The 27112-nt window shown below is 39.9% G+C and overlaps 1 protein-coding gene across 7 annotated transcripts in view; it reads left to right on the forward strand.

Moving 5' to 3' along the window:
• Positions 1-24631, forward strand: part of KCNJ6 (potassium inwardly rectifying channel subfamily J member 6) — a 171626-nt gene extending 146995 nt beyond the window's left edge. For 5 of the 7 annotated variants that reach the window (XM_054052785.1, XM_054052799.1, XM_054052814.1 and 2 more), the window contains one exon: positions 11727-24630. In XM_054052785.1, the coding sequence (XP_053908760.1) occupies positions 11727-12052 (326 nt within the window). In that variant the 3' untranslated portion in view covers positions 12053-24630. Of the gene's footprint in view, positions 1-11726 lie in introns of all 7 variants that reach the window. The other 2 variants (XM_054052823.1, XM_054052776.1) reach the window with 2 other exon arrangements.
• Positions 24632-27112: the final 2481 nt, after the last annotated feature.

Raw genomic sequence — 27112 nt, forward strand, 5'->3', positions numbered from 1 at the left:
GTTTCCCTTAAAAACATTTTTATAAAGCAGTTATCAGTCGTACTAAATCGTAGCATGAACAAATGTTTGGTTGCTTCTCCCATTAAGAAAATAAAGGTATAAGGTCTGCTATCCAAACCGAACATTTGAAATACTAACAAGAGTAGCCCAGATATTCCTCCTCCTCCTCTCAGAGCATGTGATTTAGCTCTGGGCTACATACAGTTTGGGGGCCCTTCAGACAGGATGGCAGCACTAAGCCCTTTCAGCTCTTACACTGAAGACCTGCAAAAATAGGGAGAGACTTTGAAGTATCCAAGCAAAATTTCCCCACCTGCCAAGGTCTGTATAGCCAATAGTCCATACAAACAGGAACAGGGCTGGAGGCAGATCCATGCCTAAGTCACTATAAAGAAGAGAGGAGGAGCTGCCAGCTGAGTTAAGCACAGGTCCAACTACCATCACCAAAGGGTAACACCTTCAAGGAGCTGAGCTTCACCCGAAATGCCCAGACAAAGTGCTGTTTGCTTGTTTGCTTTGTTAAAGAACTAAAAAGCAGCTGTGCTGTTATTAGCCAGTGCTATAGGGCTGGACCGATCCAACTCTCACACATCGCAAAGCCCAGATTCTTCTGGTAGGCTGACATGTGATAGTATTCATACTTTGCCTTTTCAAATAGTAGCTATGATGGTTTCAGCGATGCAGTCAGGATTTAGAGCTTTCTTTGAAAACCATGGAGCACCTCTACGCCAGTCTTTTGGGTGAAGTAAATCAAAAATATCATATCTGAAACTAAGATATCTTTAGAAAAAATGATTTTTTCAAGTTGTCTCTTTTAAAAGCAAGTACCACCTACCCACATTTAGCTTGCTTTCCAGCCCACCTAAAAGGATGCATCGTTATGAAACTGCCCAGGCAATCTCACTGCAATGTTTTGTTGCTTACCAAAAATCCAAGTGATTTTGGATAAAGCATAATTTCTCTTTACTTATGTTGCATTTGAAACATCATTTCTCACCGGGATCTTCCTGGCAGAAAAAAATGCTTTATCCTGAACTCTCTTTCATCTCCTCCTCCAGTTTCACAAGACCTAAACCAATCTTTAGCAATGCCATCAGCCACAAACCTAGAAACAACCACCAGAATACTTTGCGGGTGATTCATAGAATTTGTTGTCAAAATGCTAGTGATCTTCCTTATTTCCTGAATTTTACAGCATGCCTAGCTGCATGCTCACAGTTCTGTCTTTAATCCTGGTTTCACAAACATTTCCACAGTAAAATATGACATTTTTGTAAAAAGCTCTAAGTCAGTAAGGTTCAGGATAAAGCAAACCTTGGATATTCTATTCTCTTTTTAAGTAGCATTTTAAGAAGAGAAACAAAAGCCATCCAAACATGCAGACTCAAATTACATGTTTAAGAAGTTTGCACAGCAAGAGTTGAGATAGATCACACATCTATTTTAATTATATGTTTATCTCATGGTCATGACAGCGTAAGCATGCAGCAGGTACAAGCTGTTACAGAAAATGCTTCTTTCACAGCAAGCATCATTCCAACGAAAGGGGTTTTTCTCCAAGCCATCCCTTGGCTTTAATACTAATGTAGATTTTCAGCAGTGCCCAAACATGTCTTATTCTAGTCTCATTCCCAGTTAAAACTGTATGCTAAATACACATTCCTCAAGAGGGTTGCATGTGCTGTGTGTTATGCAGCATAGAGCCAATATAGAAATCGGCTGTATTTTTCCACAAAAAAATTTGCTGTCTATGTACATGTCTTAAAGGGGTGTCATCTTGGAAGAGCTCTCACATAAACAATGCTTCTACCCTTTTCCAAGGCCAAATACATTTAGGATCTATATTCTCAGCAGTTAAACAGGTGATCTGTAGAGCATCCAGCTCTACTGATACCGTCCCTGGGTGTTGCCATCAGAGGTTTGCTGCAGGTGTGTCTGAGTGATTGCATCTTGCAATATCAGCCTGAACATTTTGGAGAAGAAGCAGTTCCCATACAAACTGTCCATCAGAGCTGGAATTTTCAAAAAGACATAGAGTTTTATCGATCTGTGAAGCTTAGAAGCACTAGAGGATGTATTTTTCTTTTCTTCATTTCATAGCTGTGATTTATCTCTGTCCCTTTCCCATCTTCTGCCTTCTCAGCAAGGAGTGAAGAGAGAACCTGCTTCTAAGATGCTGATCTCATTTAGCCTTTGGGTTTATTCAGAACAGAGAACAGGAGCTGTTCTACTCTTTCTTCCCCAAGATGAGTAATGCAGCACCTCAGGCATCTTCTTTTTCACCCTGCTGTTATCCAAAACTAGATTTTCCTGTGGCACTGCACCCCTTCATAAGAGGTGAGAGAAAGGGCAGGGAACTCAGAGCCCTTGAAAGAAAAGGGACTCCTTGAGCTTCTCTCAGCCTGAGATCATGCTGGAGGAAGCCAACTGTGCCACAGCATCACTTCATTCAGGTGCGTAGCTGAGTGTCCTCAATCCTCTCCTCTGCTGGTGCATTTATGAGACATTTTTCCCCAGCAACAGTGAATCTAGTGACTGGAGAGAGACTATAAAGTAGACTGAGCCCAAAGTGCTTTCACATGCCAAGATAACTAAACTGGAATATTTGTGTGAACTATGTGTTTCCTGAGGTTCTCTGGTACAAGAGTTAAAGATGGTGCTTATGACTGTGAAAAAGAAATGGGGAGCCAACAGAAACTTGTGCAAAATCTGTGATTTTTGCAGGCTAGTCATCCTCTCTGTTATGGAAGTAACATAGCAAGACAGCTGGAGACTTCCAAAATCATAAATAGGACTTCTAGCCTTAATGTGCTGCCAGGGGTCTTCCCCACACTCCTTTTCACCAAGGATCCTTTCTGCTCCATGCCATACCTCAACCCTGATGGGTCAGGTTGCACTGCTTAGCGAGAAGTCCTGCCAAGACTCTTGCCCACTGAGGCAGCAGCAGGCAGCTTAGCTGGAGCCCCACTGCCTTTGTTGTCAGGGAATTGCGGTGTTGTCAGGGAATTGCGGAGCAGGCTGCCTGCACACTATGCCAGAGGAGAGCATCCCATCTGCAGGCCAGATTTCAGGAGGAAGTCCACAGAATAATAGCAATGTATTTTAATTTAAAATGTCAGGACAGGTCTTCTGTTTACTCAGCACTTCACATTTTGAAAGCAGGGTTGCCAAAGATACAACCGTGTAACACATCTTCTTTAAAGCAAAATTCCCCTCTGCCATCCTATGTGGGCATCTGCTAGGAGAAATAAAGCACCTGCGTGGTGCTAACCCAATATCTGAGAAACCACTGAATCTATAAATGTATACAAAAATCTAAACACAAAACAGAATACAAAATCCTAGTACTTCTTGTTCTAGCTCCACCAAATCGAGTCTCCTGTTTCCAAGGACTCCAAGTGCCGATTTTTGACCAAGCTTCTCTCTCTGATCAGATGCTGTGCTATTCAATATGTTAAATTTCCACAGATTTCATTAACAGAAAAATGTAATCATTATCTATTTAAAAACACACAGCTGAAAAAAATATTTAAATTCATATGCATGAGGCAGCATGATTTGCTGGGCATGGCCTAAAAACAAGGCTATACGTATATTATATATATTCTATATTTTATACATTATATCATGTATATTATATATAAGGTTAAATATTGGCTGAATAATAATCGTACCATCTCTTTGAGAAGCTGTTTATTGAGAAAGTATGTAGTACTGTTAGCAAAAAGTGGCAGCACATTTGAGATTGAATCAGACAAGATTTTCTGCCTTATGCATTTACTGTTTTTCAGACTAAGCTACATGCAGTTAGAAAGCAAGAAATTAGACACAAAATACTCAGTGAAATGTATTTAATTCCTGACAGGAGAAATATTAACTAAGTAAATCAAACACTTCTAATTCAGCATTTTTCCACTGGAAAATAACATTTCACTGGCATTCAAATCTCCTACTCAGGGCAGGGGGAATGCGCATTTTTTTTATTGCTTTGAAAAAGGCTGAAACATGACCAGCTTTTTCTAATTTAGATGCTGCATTATACAATATAATCACATTTGAAGAATTCAGAATGAAAACAGAATGCTTTAACTGATCCAAGTTAGATTTTGTTTGGAATTTAACTTAATATCAATTCCATTTTTATATACTTGGTATTCGTTTACATCTGGTTTAGAAAAAATATATTTTGGCATGTCAGAAAGTCCCACCGACTTGAAATTACAGCTTCTCAATAGCTCAATTTCCTATGCATAGCCACCTATTCACCTCTTGTGCAAATCTGACCTAATAATATATGCTTTCTCCCAGAGGGGATGTGGTTTTATTACCGTTGGTGGTCAGGCCAACCGCTCCAGCCCACTCCATGGCAACTTGCTTTTTCTGTTGTGGAGCTTGTCTCTCATCCCATCATCAGCTGTGAGACGAAGACAGCAGCTACCACAAAGACCTCTGATCAGAATTCACAGATGGTGTTAGATCAAAGCTATAAAATTTCAAATACAGTGATCAGCTTCTTGGTCTCATTAAATAAGAAATATGAAAATAGAAATATCAAATTACTTGAAGCATTTACAGAAAAGAAAGCACCAGTTTTAACATTTAAAAAAAAAAACAAACACAAGAAAGAAAACAAACAAACAAACAAAAAGGGAGTTGATTCCTTATATTCTTATAGGAAAAAACGTCTGCCCCCACTCCCTTCCTATCCCACTCATACACTCCTCTCTCCAGTCACTGCATCAGAGCCAGGAGCAGCCATGCTGCAATTTAGCTGCAACGTGGAGAAGACATGCATGTTGGTCATAACCTACAACACGAGCATGTCATGCAGATTCCCGGGCATGCTGAAACACAGACATATCGAAATGCTCACCAGTATCCTTCCAGTTTTTACTCCTTTCAAGAACATTAGACATTGCTTAGGATGAAATAAGCATTCACTTTCCAGGTGTGCTCTGAATAAAGTGATCAGAACCCCTGGGAACTTCCCATTGTTATCTCTGAATGAGAGGTTATATATTTTTCTTTTTTTTTACTAAAAGCTGAAAAAAACCCGCTAGTTTCCTCTCAGATGTACATAAATGCCTTACCACAGCATGGTATTTGCAACATTTTCCATCAGTGAAAACTGATGCTTTGGGCTTTGCAAAAGGTGGTGAATTCAGGGTACAACATAACTTTTTTGCTTTTCTTTTTCAACTTGATTAAAAATACCAAATCAACTAATAGGGAATTTCTCTGGCAATAACTTGGTGGCACTATGGAAATTTTATTCTAAGTTTCTGTTCTGCAATCATTTTCACACCAGGGAGAACTGTTTAGCACAAATTTGACAGTGAAAGTCTAGATAAGGAAGAGAATATTCTGCAAGTACATCTACTGCCTTTAAATCTCAGCACGTCTCTTGTGACACACCAAAAAAAGAGACCCAGCAAAGCTAGGTAATTTGCCAGAGCCCACACAATATCTGCAGCAGAACCAAAGTATCAATCAGGAGTTCTTGACTCCTAGCGTTTTGCTTGTTTTTAATAGCACGCATTGCTTTCTCATTCTACTTAACATCTAAAAATAGCAGACTGACAAATCTTTCATCAAAAATATTTGAGACCAAAAGGTCATCCAGGCAGAGACCATCTCTGCCTGGTAGCAGGCTGCTTGGCGATACTTAATGAACACTGAAGCGCTGCTCAGATACAAACCTAGAAAGCCACTGTGACTTTTTTGAGTATCATACTGGAGTTTCAGACACTAGGTGCACATTCATTTAACTGCCTCAAGTTTAGTCCCATTATCACCATGTTTAAGTAAGATTCCCTTATCATCTCATCCTTGCCCCAGGCAAGGTGCAAAAGTCAGCTCCAACGCTATGGGTCATCACTCTCACATCTTCATTATTCCTACAGCAAATTAGTTTGAACATGATCACAAAAGCTGCAGGAATTAATCTCAAGGGGCAGAGAATTTCTTATGTTTGATTTTGGTTTTAAGAGGTTCTTATGATACAAATTAACCTTTTAACAAAGTAAATCAAAACCTCTGCAGTAATACCTCAGCAGATGTTATGAATAAAACAAGGTGAAAGCAATATAACATGAATATCGCACGTGCCTATGGGAGTCTCAGCTCCCAACTTGAGACCCCAGACCAAATTCTGCACTCCTGTTCATGAGTGAAACTCCACTCAGCCCAGAAATGGGGACACAACCATTTCCTGTGCAATTTGAGTCCTCTGCTGCTGAGGTCTTACTCCAGGCTGAACTATGGAGCAAACTTTGCATGCAAAAATTGAAAATGGGTTGTTCTTATGGGATATCCCATTCAATTTTGTGCATCAGAAAGTTTGCCTCTTTCTGCTAAGCCCTGGCAGAAAATCACCAAACCTCGAAATCAGCTTGACATCATGGCTGTCAGACAAAAAGATGCAGTCAGTAATAGGCCATAATTCTTGCCCTCTTCCTTTTATTTAGAGTCCTTTTTTTTACCACAGGAGTGGAATTTGAAAATAAAAAATCCTATTACAATAAAGTAAAACAAAAGTTGAATGAGGCTGTCATTACGTGTAATCTGCAGTAGGCTGACCTAGAGCTGCAAATCATCATATTTTGGCCCAAACATGGATTTGATTTTCTGATTCTGAAGTACCCTTTTTCCTTTTACTTTTTAATAGCATTTTATTTTTGATGGCTCACATCACAAAGTGAAGTAATACATGGTGAGAGTGCACGACAAAACATATTATTTTGTAAACTACCATGAAACTTAAATTGAGCTGTGAGGAAATGCATCAAGTCACTCTGGGTCACCACACCAAACCCTTGTAGCACTGTAAGATAGTGCAGAGCATAAGCCTAAATAGCAGTGGACAGCATGAACAAGCCGTAACCTCAAAATAACTGCACAGGGCAACTTTTCAAGAGTAATGAAACTGGAGGTGGCATCAACTTTGTTATTAATTCTAATCAGTCAAAGGTGGGGGTTGTAACCTTACCCGCATATCAGCAACAGCTTAAGGGAATTAGTCTGTCATTTTCATCGACTGCGTGGTGCAAATATTAAGCTTGATAAAACTTTTCATTCTAGCTACGAGAAAAATTGCTGTTGGGGTAGACTGAAATAGTGTCCACGCTTCCAGTCAGGCAGAGGGAGCCACTTAAGCCCGTGCTCTGGAGAGAAACAGCCCGCGCATACCAGAAGTCAGAGCATGGTCCCAACTTCTTGTTGAAACAAACAGGAAATATATAACAGATGTGAGCAAGTCCTCTGCAGCCTAACCCATGGGCAGATATCCAGCATCCCCACCCCAGCACAGGTACTTTGTTGGAGGAGCCCAGCTGTGTGTTGAATTCAGTGCAGAGAGAAAATGGCTTAGCAGGCTGGCTCCTGCTCACAAGCCACTCTTCACTGCAGTGTTGCTCAAATATCTGTGCACTTCAGCCCCCTGCCTGTTGAATGGGAATAATACACATGTAGAAGATAAACTAAACTTTTAATTACACTGATCATACAGCAAGAGTACTATCAAAATTAGTGTCTAATTGCTGATTTCAGACACATGGAGCTAATCCCAGCACTGTCAGCAGGACCTTTTTTGTTCCTGTTTGAAAGCAAAGCAGTAAGAATATTGTCATGTTAGGTTGGCAGCCTAAAAAAAAAAAAAAAGAAAGGCTCCTTCACCTAATCCACACAATTTAATTTGCTTCCTCCAACATAACAAGGACTAAAATTCAAGTTGCAACTCTACCTGCATAGTTCTGACCCAGGGACAGGGGAGCAATAGGAATGATATCCACTGTAATGTGTCTTTCATGGAGAAGCAGAAGTTCTTACAACACTGGTTACAGCCCACAAAGCTCTAACTGAACATTAAACATAATAACAAAACCCACAACGAAGTTAAATGGCAATTAATTTTACTTCTTAGGTAACTTGCCCAGCAATCAAGTATTTGCACAATGCTTGGTCATGATTCCCTAGCCTGTGCAAACATAAACCAAACAGGCCAAAATGCTGTCATTAACCTAACAGAAAGCTGAAACATACACAAAGGCTCATTACTGCTCATTAAAAATGCCTCAAGTTTGCAGGAGTGAGGCAGCAGTTAAGGACAACCATCAGAGGTCTCATCAGCTCACAGTGTATTTAAAATACAGCGTGCAGCGAGGCGAACAGGTGCAAGCACAAGCCCACTGCACTGCAACCTAATCCTGCCACTGCTGTCCCCCATGCCAGGCAGCAGGAACAGATGGTGTGGGGAGCTGTGGAGCCACTGTTCTGGGGTGTCCCGCGGCTGCCCAGTCCAGCAGGAATGTCCTCCGTCACCACTCGCTGCCCCCCTTCACTCCATGCCCGTCACAGCAGGGCCTGAGTCCAGCCTCAAGGTTTTCATCAGGCTCTGAGGCTCCTTCTCAAATAGACCATTCCTTCCAGTTATAGTTTTAATTAATTTAGAATGAATTATTTGGGTCTTTTAATTTCCCAGCTTATTTTGAAAAAGTCCAATTCATGCTGAGCTAAGTAGCTCCATAGGCTCCCTAGCTCTTGTCTACCCTGAAGGGATCCAATTAAAATGAGACTCTAATCAAAATGTCAAACCACAATCATTTTTAAAGTCACTGTGCAACAGATCTATGGCTGCATATAAACCACACAATTACAGAATAAATCACACAATACTTGGAAATCTAAAACCTAAAACTCCATTACTCAAGATGCAGCCTCCCCTACCAACCAAGGGCCTGTTCAGAACTCACAGCAAATAATAGAAGTCATATTTCCTTTTACTGGAAAATTAAAACCATGTAGTATAATGAAACATGCAAATTAGACCATAATATATGATAAAGGCTAAAATGCAGAAAAAAACAGTCTAGGAGCTCTGCTGACTGCAGAGTTGAAGACCTCTGAGCAGGCACAGACAGAAGCTGGTAAAGCCACACTACACAGAACTGCAGACACCTCTCTATTCTGCTTCCAGAGCCTTACAGGCACACTGGCAATCACTTCAAGGTTCTCCACAAATGAGGCATGTTTTAATCTGGAATCCTTGTGATCTGCTTAAAATTTTTTTCTGTGTTAGATTTTTCAAACCTTTAGAGGGCATAACAATGTCTCTACCATACCTGTGTCCTTCACTAGATGAAGTCTTTTTCTTGATTTCAATTTACTTGCTTGAAAAAATCCTATATCTTTCATTCTAGCTCTGAAAGTATTTGGCTAGCTGTGGAAAAGAAAAAAGTTTAAAATCATTGCCAAATGGGAGACTAAATTAAAAACTGAGGTAGGTTAAAATTTCAGATGAGGGCTTGTTTTTAAAGATCTGTAACTCTAATATCATTCAATTAATCTTGACTTCTGCAGAAAATTGTCCCCCTCTTTCCCAACAGTCAAACAAATTTTCCTAACCAAAGCAGCAGAATCACTGAGGACTTGGTTGGAGATCAGTAAGGTAATACTGCTTCAAAGGAACTTGAGGGTTTTTTTTTAATTTAAGCTCATTGCCTTTGTAGTGAAAGCTCCAAATTTCCTTATCACCTACAAGTTAAATTACTGAAGCAGAGAGAGGGGTTAGAAACACAAGAAACAGCACTCTCCTTTGGGAAAACTCATGCAAGGGGTCACTGGTCTTGGAGCAACAAAGGATCTGGTAGGCCAGCCCAGGCAGGTGCCTGAGATAGCAGGGGAGACACTGCACTCAGCATTAGTTGTTGCCAGCCCTCTCTGCCTCCATTCTGGTGTTGCCTCCTTTCCAGGGCTGAGAGATCCTATCAAATACTGCACCCATGCTTCTGGGTCTGCCAGAGTGCTGAAAAAGAACCAAATGATGCTTTCGAGAAGCTGCTGCTCAACTAGTGCGTTTCTCATATGTATAGTGCTCTTTGAGCTGCCAAGTTCCTCTCCCTGTGTCGTTTTGTGGGAAGGATGAGCTCCTTTAGACTAAAATCTGCATAGCATATCTCAGAAGAGATTATTTTGGTTTACGGTTTCATGTCTTTCTGCCATTCCCACCTGTGAAATTAACACAAAAAATGGTAAGACCTTTATATTTCCATTGTTGCATTACTTGGGAAATGCAAACATGTCTTATCCTACATGCAAAACCAATAAAAACCGACTTAAGCACTTCTAGCAGGCATAAGGAAAGAGAAATTAAGATAAGTAAACACAGTAGAAGCCATTTCTGCCTGGCTGTAGCAGATAGGTAGAGTGAAGCAGTTTTCATGCTAAAGCTTCCCTGATATTCACTGCTCTGCAGGGTCTGAGGCACTGCAGTGAGCAGAGGGAAATACTAAAAACATCCTGAAGTACCACACCGTGCTAACAGCTGGTAAATGCCTTCCTAAACACAATGTTATCAGTGAAAAAGATAGAGTACCAAAAAAACAGCAGATTTCACCTATCAGAAGCAAGTTATCTGAGCGTGGAGAGGAAGCTCTGGAGAGCGAGGGCAGAACCATCTAGAGCAGTCTGCACAGCTCTGAAAAAGATCAGAGACATTGAACTACCAATGTTTGCTCTTCCCAAGACTCTCCGTGTGGCTTTATATAATGATAGCAGTGCAGAGAAATTATGTGCATTTCTATGGACTGCCATTTGTGCCCGCAAAATTAAACAATTTTAATTGCTTATTAATACTTTCTAAGAACTGATGTGTGGCAGGATTGTCAAAGAGTTGTGTATCATTATTTACTAATTACTCAACATATACTGTCCAGCTGAAGTTTGCTTGGTAACATACAGCTAATGATGTGCAAATAATTAAAGGAAAACTCTCACATGTACTCCCATCTTGTTGGCAGCATAGGTTTGCTTTTTTAATTCATTTCCCCGACCTTTCTCCTGGTCAATTGGGTTCCATCTTCTATTCCTGAACATTAATGTTGTATTGTAGTGCTTCCCTGAGTTGTCTGTCTGAGATGGGGCAGGTTCTCCAAGTCTTAGGTCCCTGCCATTGCCAGGTGTTTTCTCATCCAGAGGACACTCTGGACTACACTTTGAGCTTGGAACAGCTGCCTTTCACTATCCCTTTTAAAAAAACCTTACTGAATTTTTTGCCCTATAGCTGCTCGTAGAGTAAGGTACAGCAGAGCTGTGAAGGAAGGGTAACAAAATGTTAGTCCCCGTTATTTGAATTCAAAGCCACTCACTGTCACAAAGTCCTTCAGGAGTTTTGAAGACATTTGTGCACTGGCCACCAGCCCAAACCTCAAAACAGTATTATTTAGAAGGTAGCTCCAACCTTTAGGGGAGTCAAGTCAACTGCTGGATCACAAGTTCATGAGTTAACTGCAGCAGAAAAAAAGCTTTTGCACAAATTCCTCAGTTAGCCTAGGCAAGTGCTGAATGTGGCAGCATGGGTGCATTACATGCCAGGGAACCAAAGGATTACATGGTGCAAGTCACATACACACCCAAAAAAACATCTGGGACTCATCAGTGGGTGAGTTATTTGTTGGTGAAACATAGGAAGAAGAACCTTATTTAATAAAGAAATATCAATCTTTGCTCACATACTCACCACGTGTTTTCATGTATACACGAGTAAGTGAAAGCATCAAATAGGTTACACACTGAAAAATTTCTTCCTAAGCTCAGCTTCGTATGTCAAACCTAATTCTTTCCTGGCATATGCCTTTTAGCATACAATTCTCTGCCTGTATGAAAAAATAATTAAGGATTTGGGAAAGCGGTGGTCCCTTGTTACAGCACTTCTTCCTTCTGTGTTACAGGAATGACCTGCCAAGCTCGAAGTTCATACATTACAAGTGAGATCCTGTGGGGTTACCGTTTCACCCCTGTCCTCACTCTGGAGGACGGATTTTATGAAGTTGACTACAACAGTTTTCATGAAACATATGAGACCAACACACCAGTTTACAGTGCCAAAGAGCTGGCAGAAATGGCCAGCCGAGCAGAACTGCCCCTGACGTGGTCTGTTTCCAGCAAGCTGGACCAGCATGCTGAACTGGAAACTGAAGAGGAAGAAAAGAACCTAGAAGACCAAAATGAAAGAAACGGTGATGTGGCCAACTTGGAGAATGAGTCAAAAGTGTAGAACCACTGGATGCATAAGGGCCACACCACCTCCTTTGTCTTCTCACTCTTTGCTTCCCTTTCCTTTCTCTAGCAAGCCTCCATTTTTTTTTCTTCCTTGTTATTCTTAATCCCAGGAAGATAAATACTTAAGATGCGAAATATCTACCTGCCCAGTTTAAACTCAAGAGATTCACAGAGTAAGCAAAGGTGTGGGTTAAAGCTGCAATTCCCATTATTGGTGGTGGAATCTCAATGCCTACCTTGGTAATGACTGCTGGCTTCCTCAGCACCTCTCTGAATTCATACCTCTAGGTTTATTCACACCACTAACAAAAATAACCATAAGAAATAAGAATCCATAAAAAGGGATTTAAAAGAAAAGAGTAATTAATGCTTATGAAAGTAATGGGCCTTGGGTCCAATTTTCCTGTGTTTCAGAACAGTTTCACATACTTAGTGACAAGCCTCTATGAAATGGGCCTTGCAGCTTTAAGATGAAAGTGAGCAGAAGGATCTGCAATCGAACACAATACTGTACATATGCCTTATGTAATTACTTTCTCTTTACATTTAGTAATAAACACCGCATGTACAAAAGTACTGTAGTAAAGAACTTCTAAATAATGTACATAGATGTGTAATTAATGTAAGTTTAGAAACAGAGTTCTAGAAACATTGGGATGCAAAAACTAAATACCCATCAAGTAGGCATTTCTCTTCTAATATTCGGATTGATTTTTTTCCCCTATATCTATGCCTCTTCTAGTGCATGACATTTTCTTCAGCGTACCAGACTGGCAGCTATTTAGAGTACCTCAGTACCTCACTGTTTGCCAAACAGATCGTTTTACTGACTCTAAAAAGCCATAAGTCTGGGAGAGGGCAGGGTAGACAAATCATAACATAATTACTGATATACTGTGAAAATGTTTACAAATAAGGCGAACTGTTTCTGGATTTTTTTTTTGACAGTTCAACCTGAAATTTAGGCCATGGCTTATGGCAAATCAGAATTTCCTGTATACTCTTAATATAGTGAGCATGTTTCATGTGGAGGTATTATCCTTTATGTGCAATATCTAGGGAAACTTCTCCCTTCTCCCCACCCAAATCATGGGATTTCAGCAGAGTAGTTTGCTACACAAACAGCACAAGCCATTGAAAACTGAATATTGCACCTTAGCGAGTAGATTTTTAGCTACTCCACTGGGAAAGAAACAGTTGAATTTCATCTGAAGCCATAATCAATGAAATTCATTTGTTGACAGCACCGGTGCTTGGCCAGTCCTGCAGAGTCACAGGTGGTGTGACATCCCTGCATATATGCTTCAACAGGGTTTCTCAGCTAAACACATGGTTCCTGCCACCCATGCTCAGGAGAGTGATTCCCTAACAATTTTCTTTACCTTAAGTTAGTTATTTGAATTTTGTAAATCAGTGTAAATCCTGTACATTCCAACTTGACAACTTTAAAATTACCAGGGCACTGATAATTTCCATAGCTTACATGGCAACACTCACCTGAATAGGGGAGCCAACGTGTACGGTCAGAGTTTCACAGATAGCTCCATATGGGGCTGTTCATATAGTGCAGCGTTGGCCCATGCTAAGGACTGGTCAGTCAGACCCACCGTGCATAAAATACTACCTGTTGAAAAAGGCATTGCTTTCAGTGGGCTTTTGCTCAGGCCCATCAAGAACAGCATTCCTGTCCGTGAAGGAGAAGAAGCTGCAGCCTTAATTTTGTTTTTTTATACCTGCCTACTCTGAAAAGAATGAACACACTGAAGAGAATCTAGAGCATTTTTGTACTGAAACATTTACATTAAAACAGAAGAGAAAAAAATATAACCTCAGGAGAAACTTAGTGGGCAGATGGAAATTTTGCACTGTGATATAGCTTTCACATTATATTCACACCTATTTTTCCTTTTTTTTTTCTTTTTGCTGAAGCAACTGCCTCTTGCTAACTTATCAAAGTGTGGCTAACTGGTGGCAGTTTCTGCAGGTCCTCTAGCTGCGCTTCGTACTAAGGTGGGCAGAGTAGGGTGTGGGGAAAGGGCTGCACATCAGGGACTGGTAGATCAGGCAGTATGGAAAGAATTTTTTTTTCAGTGCTGAACATTTTCCCTAAAAGGTTTTCACTAAGCAGCATGATGGAAGGAACAGTGTAGAATATGAAGTTTTGTTCCCTCCACCCAGGGTGGCTGATTCTGGTTACTTACATTTAACTGTTGTGAGATGATAGCACTCATTTGGCTACAGACCTTCCAAAGCTCATTCTTCTGCCCTAGCATTCGCAGCTACCAAGTGCTCCAGTTCATCCATCATGACATAAGGCTACACGTGAGGAGTACTGAGCATTTTTAAGGAACGATGGCTTCACAGCTCCACTGGAAAACAGAAGCCTTATAGCAAAGGAGTCAGGAGTAGCACGGCACTGGCAGCTACAAGCTGCCCATGCATGTCAGTCCTAGAGAAAGGTGCATGAGCTCAAAGCAAAGCATTCCTCTGAGGATAAACATGCTTTTTGCTCTTGTAATTTACAGGGCCACTCTATAATTCATTGCTGCAGTTTAACAAAAGTTTGCATTAATTAGAACAGCAGCTCAGGGCCCTAATTAAACCTTTTTTGTGTCCTTTAGCACAAAAAAAATAGACTTTCCACCGGGGCATGCGCATGTGTAAGCTATGCTTTTGTGAATAGGGCACTTAAAGCTTAAGGTGTGTGTATTCATCTCTTTCTCTCTCTCCCCCTGTATTTTATTGTCTTTGGTATTAATGTAGTACAGACTGTAAAGTTTATGAAATCTCATTTTTGTAACATAAGCTTAAAAAAAGAAGTAGAAGCCTCCAAAGCTTTCAACAGGGAAGCTTCACGTAAACTTTGTACTAGAATGTCCCTATCAAACACCTCTATTTTTCTACAATGATTGATTAAGCAGTTTAACAATGTATTTTGTGTCAATGATTTCAACCGAACTGGTAAAAAGACAATTAAGAATTGAATGCTGTTAATTAACAATGGATTTTCAAGCCGTATATACTGAGTGGTGTTTTCATTACCAGCAAATAACTTAACCTTGATACTTCATCTCCTAGTCCTAAACAACATACAATGAAATATCCATGCCCTATGGGAATATTTTTGGTAAATCACATTTAAGGAACATTTTAATATTATTGACTACATAATTAATTGAGACCCATTACATCTCTGTATACTTCATTAATATATTTTTTGAATAATGCACTGTTTCCATCCTGCTCAAGTTTCCAAAGCAGATCATTCAGATGCTGATAATAGACACAGACATACTCCTTTCAATGTCAATGAAGCAACACAAATTTATACAGAGTGAAAATTTGATTTTCAGCAAATACTTCAAGCTCAGGCTTATTATTTAACAATAATGGCCTCAAGTTGCATCAGGGGAGGCTTAGATTGGATATTAGGAAAAATTCCTTCACTGAAAGAGTGGCAAAGCATTGGAACAGGCTGCCCAGAGAAGTGGTGGACACTCCTTCCCTGAAGGTATTCAAAAAATGTGTAGATGTGGTGCTTCAGGACAGGGTTTAGTAGACATGGTGGTCATGGGCTGATAGCTGGACTTGATGATCTTAAAGGTCTTTTCCAACCTTAATGATTCTCAATTCTATGATTCTTCTATGATAACAATAAGTATAATACCATCATATCAGCATTAAGATAAATGTCAGAAATTATTTCAAAATAAACATCTAAAAATGCAAACGTCCTGTTAGATGTGTATAGCTGTTATGATCTAGATCTTTGCCTTACAAAATCATAGCCATTGGCATCGATGTGAACCATTCCAGTAAGTTTAACTTCTGTGATCAATATCGAATGTCATCTTCTACGAAGGGCCTTGCTGCACGCATGCATGTACCAGCAGCATATGCAGAGAGGATTGCACAGCCCCGAGTCAGAGCTCTGCGCATCTCTTGCAAGGTGGAGGAAGGAGGTTGCATGCCAGAGACGCATCCCCAGCAGGCATCTGCTGAAACAGTTGGAACAAGGTATTGGCAACTGGAAGATGAAAACACTTCACTGATTGTCTGAAGTTAACTTCAATGTGGGATCTGGATTTAACTCTGGTGTATGCAGGTGCCCATGTTCCTCTGCTGGAGTTAAAGAGGAAACCCATGCCTTTCAAAACTGGGGAAGAAATGCCTCTTCTTATTTCAGCCACAGGGCAGAAGTTCCCCATTCAATCAGCTGCATGGCATTAGGCTCCATAGGAGAGGGAAGACCTGGATTCAGTGCTCTCTTCAGCCCAGGGAGGTTTAAAGCCATAGCCCACTTCTCCTAAGAAACTAAACTTGCCATAACAGCAATGGCAGAGCCCCAGACCCTATGCCAACGACTGATTGGCTCTTGAATTCTCCCTCTAGCCTGAAGAAACTTTAAGTCCTTGTGTTTTTAAAGGAAGAATGGAAAATTCCTTATTCCCTGGGTCCATAATAGTATCCATCTTATCAATCAGGGGTTTCTCACCTACGGAGCCAGCACAGCCTGAATCAGCTACTATGTGCAGAGGTGCTGCACCAAAGCCTTTGCCTATGTTTCTGAACGCAATCAGCTACCACATCTCCTACGAGGGCAAATCCTGCAAGGCCGGGATTCGGTGTGCTCTGAACATGACCTGCAGACCAGCCTTGCCAGGTACAGCAGCATGTAGCCCTGAGAGGATGTGGGATTATGCCTAGAAACCTTGGCCAGCAGGAGGAAGGAGTATCTGGGAGTTCTATCTTCCGTAGATTTGAATTTAGGCAAGTGGTGAATTTATACCACTTCGTCCAGTTATTTAACATAGATGTGAGTTAGAGACTCAGTGCTGAAAACATAATTTGTCTGTATGGCAATGGGAGGGTCGGGCACCTCATGTACTACAATTCTTAGCCACTTCCAGCTGTGAAATATGTATTATTTTGATGGACAGAGAGTACCATAATGGTGAAAAGTCTTTCTTTTCAGAATATCAGCCTCCTTAACATCCATGTTACCTCATTTAGACACCGTTTAGGCTATAAATCAGATCTAAATGAACAAGGACAAAAGCTGGCTTCTTTTCCACTCCTCTTCCTTCAGCTCATAAATATGTTGTTAGGAAACACGTGTTTGGAAAACAGGCTTAAATTTGGGCTTTGGGTTGTAAATGGTTCTTAAAGACAAGACCTGAAAGCTCTTATTTTTTTACTCATATTGAATTATGCTCTTCTATGCTTCCTTAATGAATTTTATACCTTAGCATTTGACTTCTTGGAGGGGAGGGTTGGTGTTAGATATTCCAGAGCGTGCTTCATTTTGTGTGTTTACTTTAACTTAAGCTTACTTTAACCGATTTCCATTTTTTAGATCCTCTGTATTTCCAGAGATTACAGTCTAGTGGCAAATTCAGTGTAATGGCGTACTTACCACTCTTCCATTTACTGTCTGTATACTGATACTCTAACATAGTTTCTCTCAGATAGCACACAGACATCATATCCAAATACAGCATTCTTCAGAGACCTGAGCATCCTGTTATTTCACCTCAAGTATGAAATCTGTTTTCTATTCTAAGCAAATTCACAAGTATAAACCACAGTTCTTCCCTCATTCTCCCTATCTTGTGTGTCATCCACACAGAATAAAAACTGAAGTCTCAACTGATAACAGCTGCTTTGAAGATTTTTCCCTACAGGGAAGGAATGGGGAGAGCGGTCCCCACTTTTTTTCTGGGTTTTGCTGGGTTTTTTTTAAATCAAGTCTAGCAGCTCCAAACTCACAGCTGTGGCTCATGGGCAGTCCTCTGGAAGCTACAGGCACCATCCTGCTACCAGCTTGCTTAGAAAACTTCCAAGCCATAGAGCTGTTTTCCCTCAAATTATTATAGACAGTCACCTGCATTAAATTTTCTTGAAGGTTTAAATTGGAAGAACTTGTGGAAAACCTGATCACACTTTTCAGCATATACTTTTTCACAGTTGGACCAAAGTCCTCTGGACTTCTTCCAGCTCAGGAAAGGAGGATGCCTGGCACAAAAGCACAAATCCTCCCAACCACACTCTTTGGCTGCTTCCCATCATCGTGACCAGGAGGACCTAAATTCCTCACTGAAATATCGCTGCTAAAGGAAGTGTGATATGGTGCTTGAGATGGCACTCTTCTAGTTCAGAGCAGCAATGCAACATACAGTGTTTGATCCACTTCACATGCACAGCACATCATACACAGCCTTCTGCTGAGCTGAGGAAATGAAGCTGGAGCATCACACCACTAGCAGAGTTCTTCAAATGCCTAAGAAATCTTCTCAAGAATGTAACTGATCAAATTAAAGTCAAAGTAAAAAGGAACTTTTCTAAAATGGATTATGGTATCTTAATGAGAAATCTCTACTCTGAAAATATCAGCAAGATTGGGGGTGGGGAACCCAAACTGTTACACTTTGAAGTCATTATAATGAATGTAGTTAAGACAATGATAGAAGTTTATTTCTTCTTCACAGCATCATTTTGGTTTAGCTGGATGACATGCTAGAGTTAACCTCCTAAAACTCCGCTTGTGATTTTCAGAAATATTGAACATTTCCCAGCTTTTACCAAGATCAGTAGGAATTAGGAGGCATTCCCGTGAAGAGAGACCATCTGCTCAGATGGCAACATAAGAGCTTGGTGCTGCCTTTTGTTCCTGCTTTTAGGCTCCCTGGGAGATGACGGAGTCAAGAGAGGCCTCCACCTCACTGAAATGCCATCCAATACATGCCAAAGTCCTAAAGAACCCACACATGTAGCAGTAGGTTTTAGGCACACATTTTTAGGCACCCTAGGGATCACTAATGGCACTGTCAAATGTGCTAAAAACACTGCCAAACGAGAATGAAGAATGACTTGACTCTCTTGAGGGGATTTTATTGAAATCAGTTTAAGGCATGGCAGTGGAGAAAGAAGAAGCAGCTGCACAGCTTGCACTTTGTGCTTTACCTTCTGTAGGGAAAAATGGAAGCCATCATTTGGCAGAGAAACCAGCAACCCTCATTACCGATAAGCTCAATACTTAAAACATGGGAAAACAAGATAATGCACTTTCTAATCAAAAAGTAAAATGGTTCATAGAAAATACAAAAAATCCCTGGAAAGGGAATGGAGGGAATACAAATAAGTGCAAAGTCTACTGCTGAAACCAAGCAAAAGTCTTGGTCAAAGGGCAGGGCCACCGGAATCAAGACTTCAAAGCTAAGCAATGCTACTGGCCACTTTTGACATTTTATAGAGAAGTATAATTTCTTTGACATGCACAAAGTTACTATTAATAAATATAGTAAAGTAAAGCATGAGCAAAACTATTGCTTAAAAACGTTGACTAGCTGAATCATCAAAATGAAATCTGTATAATGAGAAGAGACAAGGGAGAAAATTCAGCACTTAAAGACCACTCAGCACTTCCCTCCCTCCCCCATGAAATGCATTAAAGTAATAACAACAAGAGACAGTGTCGTTTTTAAATTCACTGAGTTCAAAAGAAGGGGGGAAACGTTTAATGCACAAAAACCAATGTACCACTTCGGGACCTCATCTTTAGGGTCTTTTGCCACCTTTCTACGTGACAAGGAAGAAATTAGCTCTATGTTAGATAGTACTTACAGTACCAGCTGTAGAAAAGGTTTTATCACTTGAGAAGTACAAATTCAAAATGAGCTTCATGAAAAAATCCCAGCAAGATCACCTGATATGAGAACTAATGCACGTAAAAGAAGTTAAAATTCTGCTTAGTCTCATTTTCCAGAGGAGAAACAGCAGAACAGAAACAGAAAAAGAAAACTACATAGACATTTTCCTGAAAAATAGCAGAGAAAAAATTATTTCATACATTTAAATAACAATTTCCTTTTCTTTTTTTAATACAAAGTTTGTTCTCTCTTTCTGTCAACACTCTGACTGATTTGCTAAAAAATCTGCATGGCCATAAAAATATGACCTTCCAGAAGTAATTCTGTTTTGTAAAGAAGTAATTTCTTTGGGGTGTTTAAATTAATTATTATTTGTAATCTTTGGATTAAAACTGAAAACTAGAACATGATTAAAATAGTGAACTGCTTCAGGGAAAAAAATCACTAGCATTCCACTTTACCAACTGGAAGGGAATATTCCATTCACAGTTTTTTGCCCTTGCATTTCCAAAGTAAAGTAATGAAACATTTCACTATCAGAACAAAATGTTTTGTTCAGCTGCAGACTTTCTTGAAATAGGTTGAAAAACCCATTTTTGCTCATCTTTGCAGATAATGAACAAATTCATATCATCCGTAGTTTACCTACTCTAAAAATGAATAAGTTTTTGTTTTTTTAATATAAAATACACTGCTGGAGATACCTAGCAGTGAAGAAATCTGCCATCAAGCTCACCCTTACAATATGAGTCAGTCATTGTCGTGACGCTCATTACAGCTAAAATTAAACTATTCCAAATATGACATTCTGTACAATTTCACAAAAATGGACTTGTGAAGAGTTTGGAACAAAATTCCAAGGAGCAACCTGAGATTTGGGAAGTGTAGACTCAACTTCCTCCTGTAAATGACTCAGGTAGAAATTCTTAATACTAGATCATCTTAAAAAGGGAGTTGCAGTAGCAAGCCAGATCTCCTTCCTCTCCTGGCAGTTTCTGTCCATCAGGTTACAAATTATCCATCAGTCTGCTGTAGTCTCTGAATAACTAACCAGAAAAAACAACTAAAACAACAACACCAAAACAACACAAAACCTGGGGCTAAATTGAAAAATTCTGAGCAGATCTACCATAAAAGTTTCAGTGAGTTACAAAGACTTTCTTAAGTAGCTAGCAGAAACTGTAGTTGTGCCTCTAAAGGCTGAAAGGTAATGCTCTATCCTGGTCCACCTGGAACAAGTGGATGGCCATCTAAGAAATTAATGACTAAAACCCATTCATTGTCAACAGACTGTGAGCAGCAGGAGAAAGGGAAAGAATTATGTGAGAACATGAGTGAAAACGCCAGTGTACTCCAGCCAGCAGCCCCTCCAGATTGTATCCAAAACACCAAGGAGGCACTGACTGCATATTTTCTGCATTGCAGCTGTCCCATGATGGAAAAATTCCATTGTGGGACAAAAATGGCAGAAAAAAGGAGAAAAAGGAGGAAAAGGTAAAAAAAAGATAAAAAGGACAAGGTGAAGTGGAGAAGCAACAAAGGGAAAAGAAGGGATAAAAAAGGACTTACTCCCACTTCTCCAAATGATGTTCTGAATATCTCACTAACTTGTACACTTTGGGGGTTGTTTGTGGGTCTTTGTTTGTTTGTGGGGTTTTTTTGCCACCTCAGCCTGATAACTGTGTTCTTGATGTTGCTCCTGGTAAACACTGTGAGAAGAGAAGCCCAGCGTTCCTAAGGAACAAGCACTTATCTGATCCTGAACACTGTGGCCCTGAACACTAGTGTACCACCAGCAGTAACAAATTAAAACTTATCCTTTTTTTTTACTTGACAATTCAAATAGTAGCAAATAATCAATATTTTTCTTGGAAGCGGTGGGTAGAGCCCTCAAAATGGGCAACATTTTCCTCTTGGTCTGCTGGCCCTTCAGTAAGCTGTGCTGCAGGCAGCTGCTGGTAACAAGCTCTTGACATTGCCTTCCTCTCAACATAAACATTTTCTGTGTGCCACAGAATGAACTCACCCGAGTACAGTAAGGACAAAGGTAAACATCTTCAAAATGTTGTACCCAAAAATCTTCACGGTATGGATCAACAACATCCATGAAGATTTTTACTTTAGTTCAGAAACTATTTTATCAGTAGTCACAAATATGGGTTTTTTTCAAAGCCTGAGGTCTGTTACATCATTCCTTGTAGAGTAAGAAATAATAATGTAATCAGATATCAAATACATTTTGTCTGCATTTCTGCATAAATCTCAGAAGTTGAATGTTAGCATGATTAGGTCAGCATATTAGGAAATGGTTTCTACCCTAAAATACTTACATAGCAGCTTATGAATAAATGAGTAAAACTGCACATGCACATGCACAAATCATCTTAGTCAGTAAATAATTGAGAATCAGAAAAAACTTCTGTGGAAGGTGCAGTTGCTGTCATAGCAGTGTCTATCTCATTATTCTGTCAAATGAGAGAAGATATGAAGTAGGTATGAAAAAGTAACCTTTTTACTATTAACCTGCCTTTGCATGCTTTTGTCTTTCCCTAAAATCAATTTCAATACACCTGTGAATGGGAAACGATGAAAACATGTTTATTATGAAAGCAGAAGGAAAGCATGTATTTACATAAATAATTAGATTTTTAAATAAAATATTTATAAAACTGTTGTTTTAGGAAAATTGTTTACCCACTTTAAAAAAAAAAGGAACATTAATAAATAAATTATTTCCTTTGGAACAATAAACAGGTTTGGACACTGTCTCAATTTAATTTTCTTATGCTTAATCCAATGAAATACCAGTGTACTACTAACAGAAGGGATGGCTATAGGCGAGAGCTGAGAATGAAGACCTGCTTTCCTTAATTCATAGCCTAGAGTGCAAGCTCTCTTTTTTGCATCTTTCTTCAGTTTTTCAGAATATTTCTAACACAACTCCAGGACCCGGGGGAGGGGGAGGGGAAATCACATGTGTTTTGAATAGAGTTTTTCATTGGACTTTGATTTATTGCAGTAATAATTACTCTTGGCAGGAGTACAACTGCAACTGTGTTTTCTTCCCGTACCAGAGACCAACCAGTGGCTTTGCAAGCCTGCATTCACCTGCAGGTTGTGTACCTACAAGGCTCCACATTTTGAGAAATTATGGATGTTGCAGCAGGTGTGGATGAACAAGGATGTTATCAACCTCAGCATTAGCAAGGCTTTTGACAATGTCTCCGACAACATCCTCATAGGTGAGCTTAGGAAGTGTGGGTTAGATGTGTGGGCAGTGAGATGGATTGAGAACTGGCTGGATGTCAGAGCTCAGAGGATTGTGCACAGTCTAGTTGGAAGCCTGCGGCCAGCGGTGTTTCCCCCAGGGGATAGACACTTGGCCCAATCTCCTTCAATGTGTCCATCAATGACCTGGATGATAGAATAGAGTGTATCCTCAACAAGTTTGCTGTTGATACAAAACTAGGAGGACTAGGTGATACACCAGAAGGCCGTGCTGCCATTCAGCGAGACCTGGACAGGTTGGAATGCTGGCCAGAGAGGAACCTAAAGAACTTAAACAAAGGTAAGTGTAGGGTTCTGTACCTCAGGAGGAGTAAACCCCTGCAACAATACAGGTTATTGACTGGCTGGAAAGCAGCTCTGTGGAGAAGGACCTGAGAATCCTGGTGGAAAACAAGTTTACAATGACCTAGCAAATGTGCCCTTGAGGCCAAGAAAGCCAATGATATCCTGGGATGCATCAAGAAGAATGTGGCTAGCAGGTTAAGGGAGATTATCCTCCCCCTCTGTTCCTCCCTAGTGAGGTCCCATCCGGACATCTGAAGCATTATGGCCGGTTCTGGGCTCCCGAGTTCAAGAAAGACGAGGCACTACTGGAGAGAGTCCAGCAGAGGGCCACAAAGATGATGATCAGCAGACTGGAGCATCTCTCTTACAAGGCGAGGCTAAGTGAGCTGTTTCTGTTTAGCCTGGAGAAGAGAAGACTGAGGGGGATCTTATCAATGCATAGAAATATCTAAGGGACAGGTGTCAAGAGGATGGGGCCAAACTCTTCTCAATGGTGCTCAGCGACAGGACAAGGGACAACGGGCACTTACTGGTAGTTCCACCTCAACATGAGGAAAAACTTCTTTACTCTGTGGGTGACCAAGCACTGGAACTGGTGCCCAGGGGAGGGGTTATGAAGTCTCTTTCTCTGGAAATACTGAAAACCTGCCTGGACACCTTCCTGTGCAGCCTCAGGTCTGGAAGTGGGCCACAGCTTTCATTGACTCACATTCTAAACACATCAGCCAAAGGCAAGCTACATTCCTCATCAGTATATCGCATTTTACTCTTGGTTGGTTTGGCAATTTTTGATCGGAAAATTAGCAAAATGCTGTCTGAGTTAATGTGTCTAATTTGCCTGTGAACTCATTTTCATCTGGCCTGCAAATACTAGTGGCTTAAACTCAGGCTACATAGCTCCAGAGATCTCTGAGGGTCTGTTCCTGTGGGTACCTTGCTGGGACTTGAGGTAGCCAGTTCAAAGATGGTGTAGCCCCTGCAGACATACCTCAGTCACTGCTTTTATGGCACTACAGGAACTTGTATAAACATAAGCATGAAAACAGAGGATATTCAGTCACAGAAATTATTTGTCAAGAATTTACATGCAGTCAAAACTGATGACATTTGTGTGATGTGCATCCAAGTACTGTTTCTTTCATAAATATAGATCTACATCTTCATACCATTCCAGGTAAACACTGATAATTTGATGAAAGAAAAGATGCAAAGGTGAAAGAAAGGGAGAAAAAAGTGTCACTCTCCCTCGAACACTTAAATAACTTCCTAGCAGATGAAGTACGACCTCTAACTGGTGCTTTTTCAATTATCCAACATTCCACACTTCAGTGTTTAAAAAGGTAAAAAGTTACAAGATTATCCTAACAGGCATAATATTCAAAATGGTAAGATATTTTCCAATAGGTCTCATTCTCCTAAATTGGTAAAATAAACTATAAATGGCTATAAACCATTGGCTTCCAAGCACTGTCCTAGAAAGAGCTTCATTATTGTTACAAGGATTCTCAAAATTTAATAATGCTTCATTAGGATATAGGATAATAGGATGAAACTATGTTCTACAGCCCATATGTCTATGTTCTGCTTTGATTTATAGAGGAAAAACAGCTAATAAACTGTAAATACAAACTTTTAAATAATGAGCTTTAGTGGGTAATGATCTCGGCCTCTGAGACATTTTAAAACTGCTTTTCAGCTGTTTCAGGCAGTGCTTTCTCACATTACATGAATGTATATTTTCTTTTTTACTTTTCCTAAAAGTTACACTAGATTATTATGTAACATACCACAACCAGATTTCGGATGAAGAGATATTTGTTTAAATGTGCTTCATACCTAAGGAAACTTATCAGAGCTCAATTTTCTCAGTGAGAACTCAGCTTTATATTCTGTACCCTGTCCCTTGCCTCATCAGTTATTTTGCTATACTAAATCCTGGCAAATCATTGTGCTGAATCCCAAAGCAAATCTCTGCTTCTTGTTGCTCAAGTCCTTTAGAATTTTCTTTTTCTGAAAAGTCTGTGAGAATTAACTCTTGCCTTGTACCATATTTGATCATTATTTGAAGAGTGGAATAAACTGAACCAAATTTAAGCCATTTGAATTCTGAGTAAATGCCATAAACTGATTCCGTGCAATCAAACTAATCCACTTCAAATTATTCCATTAGCTAATTTAGATTAACTTCCTGAGGAGACAAGTCTCAGGTATAAAGCTAGAGAAAATATATAAATAGGAAGCAAAAAAGAAAAGACGCATCATTATTGTTAAGTTGGTAAAGGCTTCAATATCAATGAACATGTAGACTAACCGGTATTAAGGTTTTAATAGCTGTCACAGAGAAAAAGAAGTTGCAAGAGGAAAACTAAAGCTAGACATAAAACTATTGTGTACCTATTTATGGCGAGTTACTTTCAAATGCAAAAGAGAATCACAAGGAAAATGAGAAGACTTTTGATAATTTACACTTCAATTTATAATGCAGAAATTTCCATTTAAATATATATTTCGTTTAATTTCTTTGGGCCAAAAATCTGAATTTTAGCAAAGTTGACCCTAGGGACAGACAAGGCAGGACTGGAGCAGTGAGGTAGATTACAGATTTCCAAACAGATGGTTCCTGATTTTTTTTGTCAAAGGACAGGATGGGACAGAAATAGGGACAGATAGGGAAAAAAGAAGGGATCCAAGAGACCTTATAAACTCCCACAGCAAGTTCTGGGGGGACTAAGGTATACCATTGCAGAAATGCTGAAGAAGCAAGTCGAGCTAGCTGACCTCTAGGAGACTCCACAGAGGGAAGCCAGCAGGAGGAAGAATTCAAGGCAACAGCAGTTTGGTGTTTCGAAGGCCACAACATACCTCCAGCGTGAAGGCTGGAGGCAGATGAAGCACCCTTGTAAGATTTGCTTCAGAGCAACCTCTCCGCATGCCTGTGAGGGTGCTTTTGCCGGAGGGAGAGGGTGGGACAAGGGACAGCACAGAAAGAGAAAGATGACATTGACTACAAACAGCACACTCAGGAAGTCGAGAGATGAACAGAAGGAGGAAGAACACCAGAGATGTGATAAAGTAGGGAAAAAAAAAAAAAACCACACAGGAAGAAAAAGGTGAAGATAAAATAAAAATGCATCTCAGATATCAGAGACAGGAGCCCTTTTGGGAGCAAGGGAAGGAAGAGAACAAAAGTGAAGGTCCTTTTACCTTTCCAGAAATTGTTTCTTCTGTTCCCCAAAGTTCTAGCTAGTTTTCACCTTTCTGCAAATACTTGATTGCCATATGATGGGGGATGGACGAACTTCAAGCTACTTGATAGCACCATATTCCCTCTAAACTGAATATTCAGGTTGAATCATTGGATTCAAACTACTTTCTATAAAAATCACAAGAAGTAGGTAAGAATTTAAGAAAATTCAGTGTCCCAAAGTGAATGGAAAAGCAAAAAAACACTAATATGAAAATATGAATCGTTAAAATACATACCAATTCCCACACCTGACTTCTAATACACATTTTTTCTTAAGCTAGTAAAATAACTGAAAATCAGTTTATCTGATTTTATTTTGTTAATAAGACAAAGAGGAGGAGAAACAAAGTTATCCATTATTCCATCCCCCGCTGGTATTAAAAAACTGAATATTCTCAGATACAAATTTCTATGTTGTCAATAGATTGTTACTCCCTTCATGCCAAATTTTACACCACTTTAGATAACTTCTGTAGAAGGATCAAGGATAGTAAAAAAAAAGGCAGCTCTTCAGAGAAAATTATCTTGCACAAATCTGACAAAACTGTTGCTGTTATACAAACAAACCACACAACTACACCCTCCA

The sequence above is a fragment of the Cuculus canorus genome, chromosome 1 (assembly GCF_017976375.1).
Source record: "Cuculus canorus isolate bCucCan1 chromosome 1, bCucCan1.pri, whole genome shotgun sequence".
NCBI classification, from domain to species: Eukaryota; Metazoa; Chordata; class Aves; order Cuculiformes; family Cuculidae; genus Cuculus; species Cuculus canorus.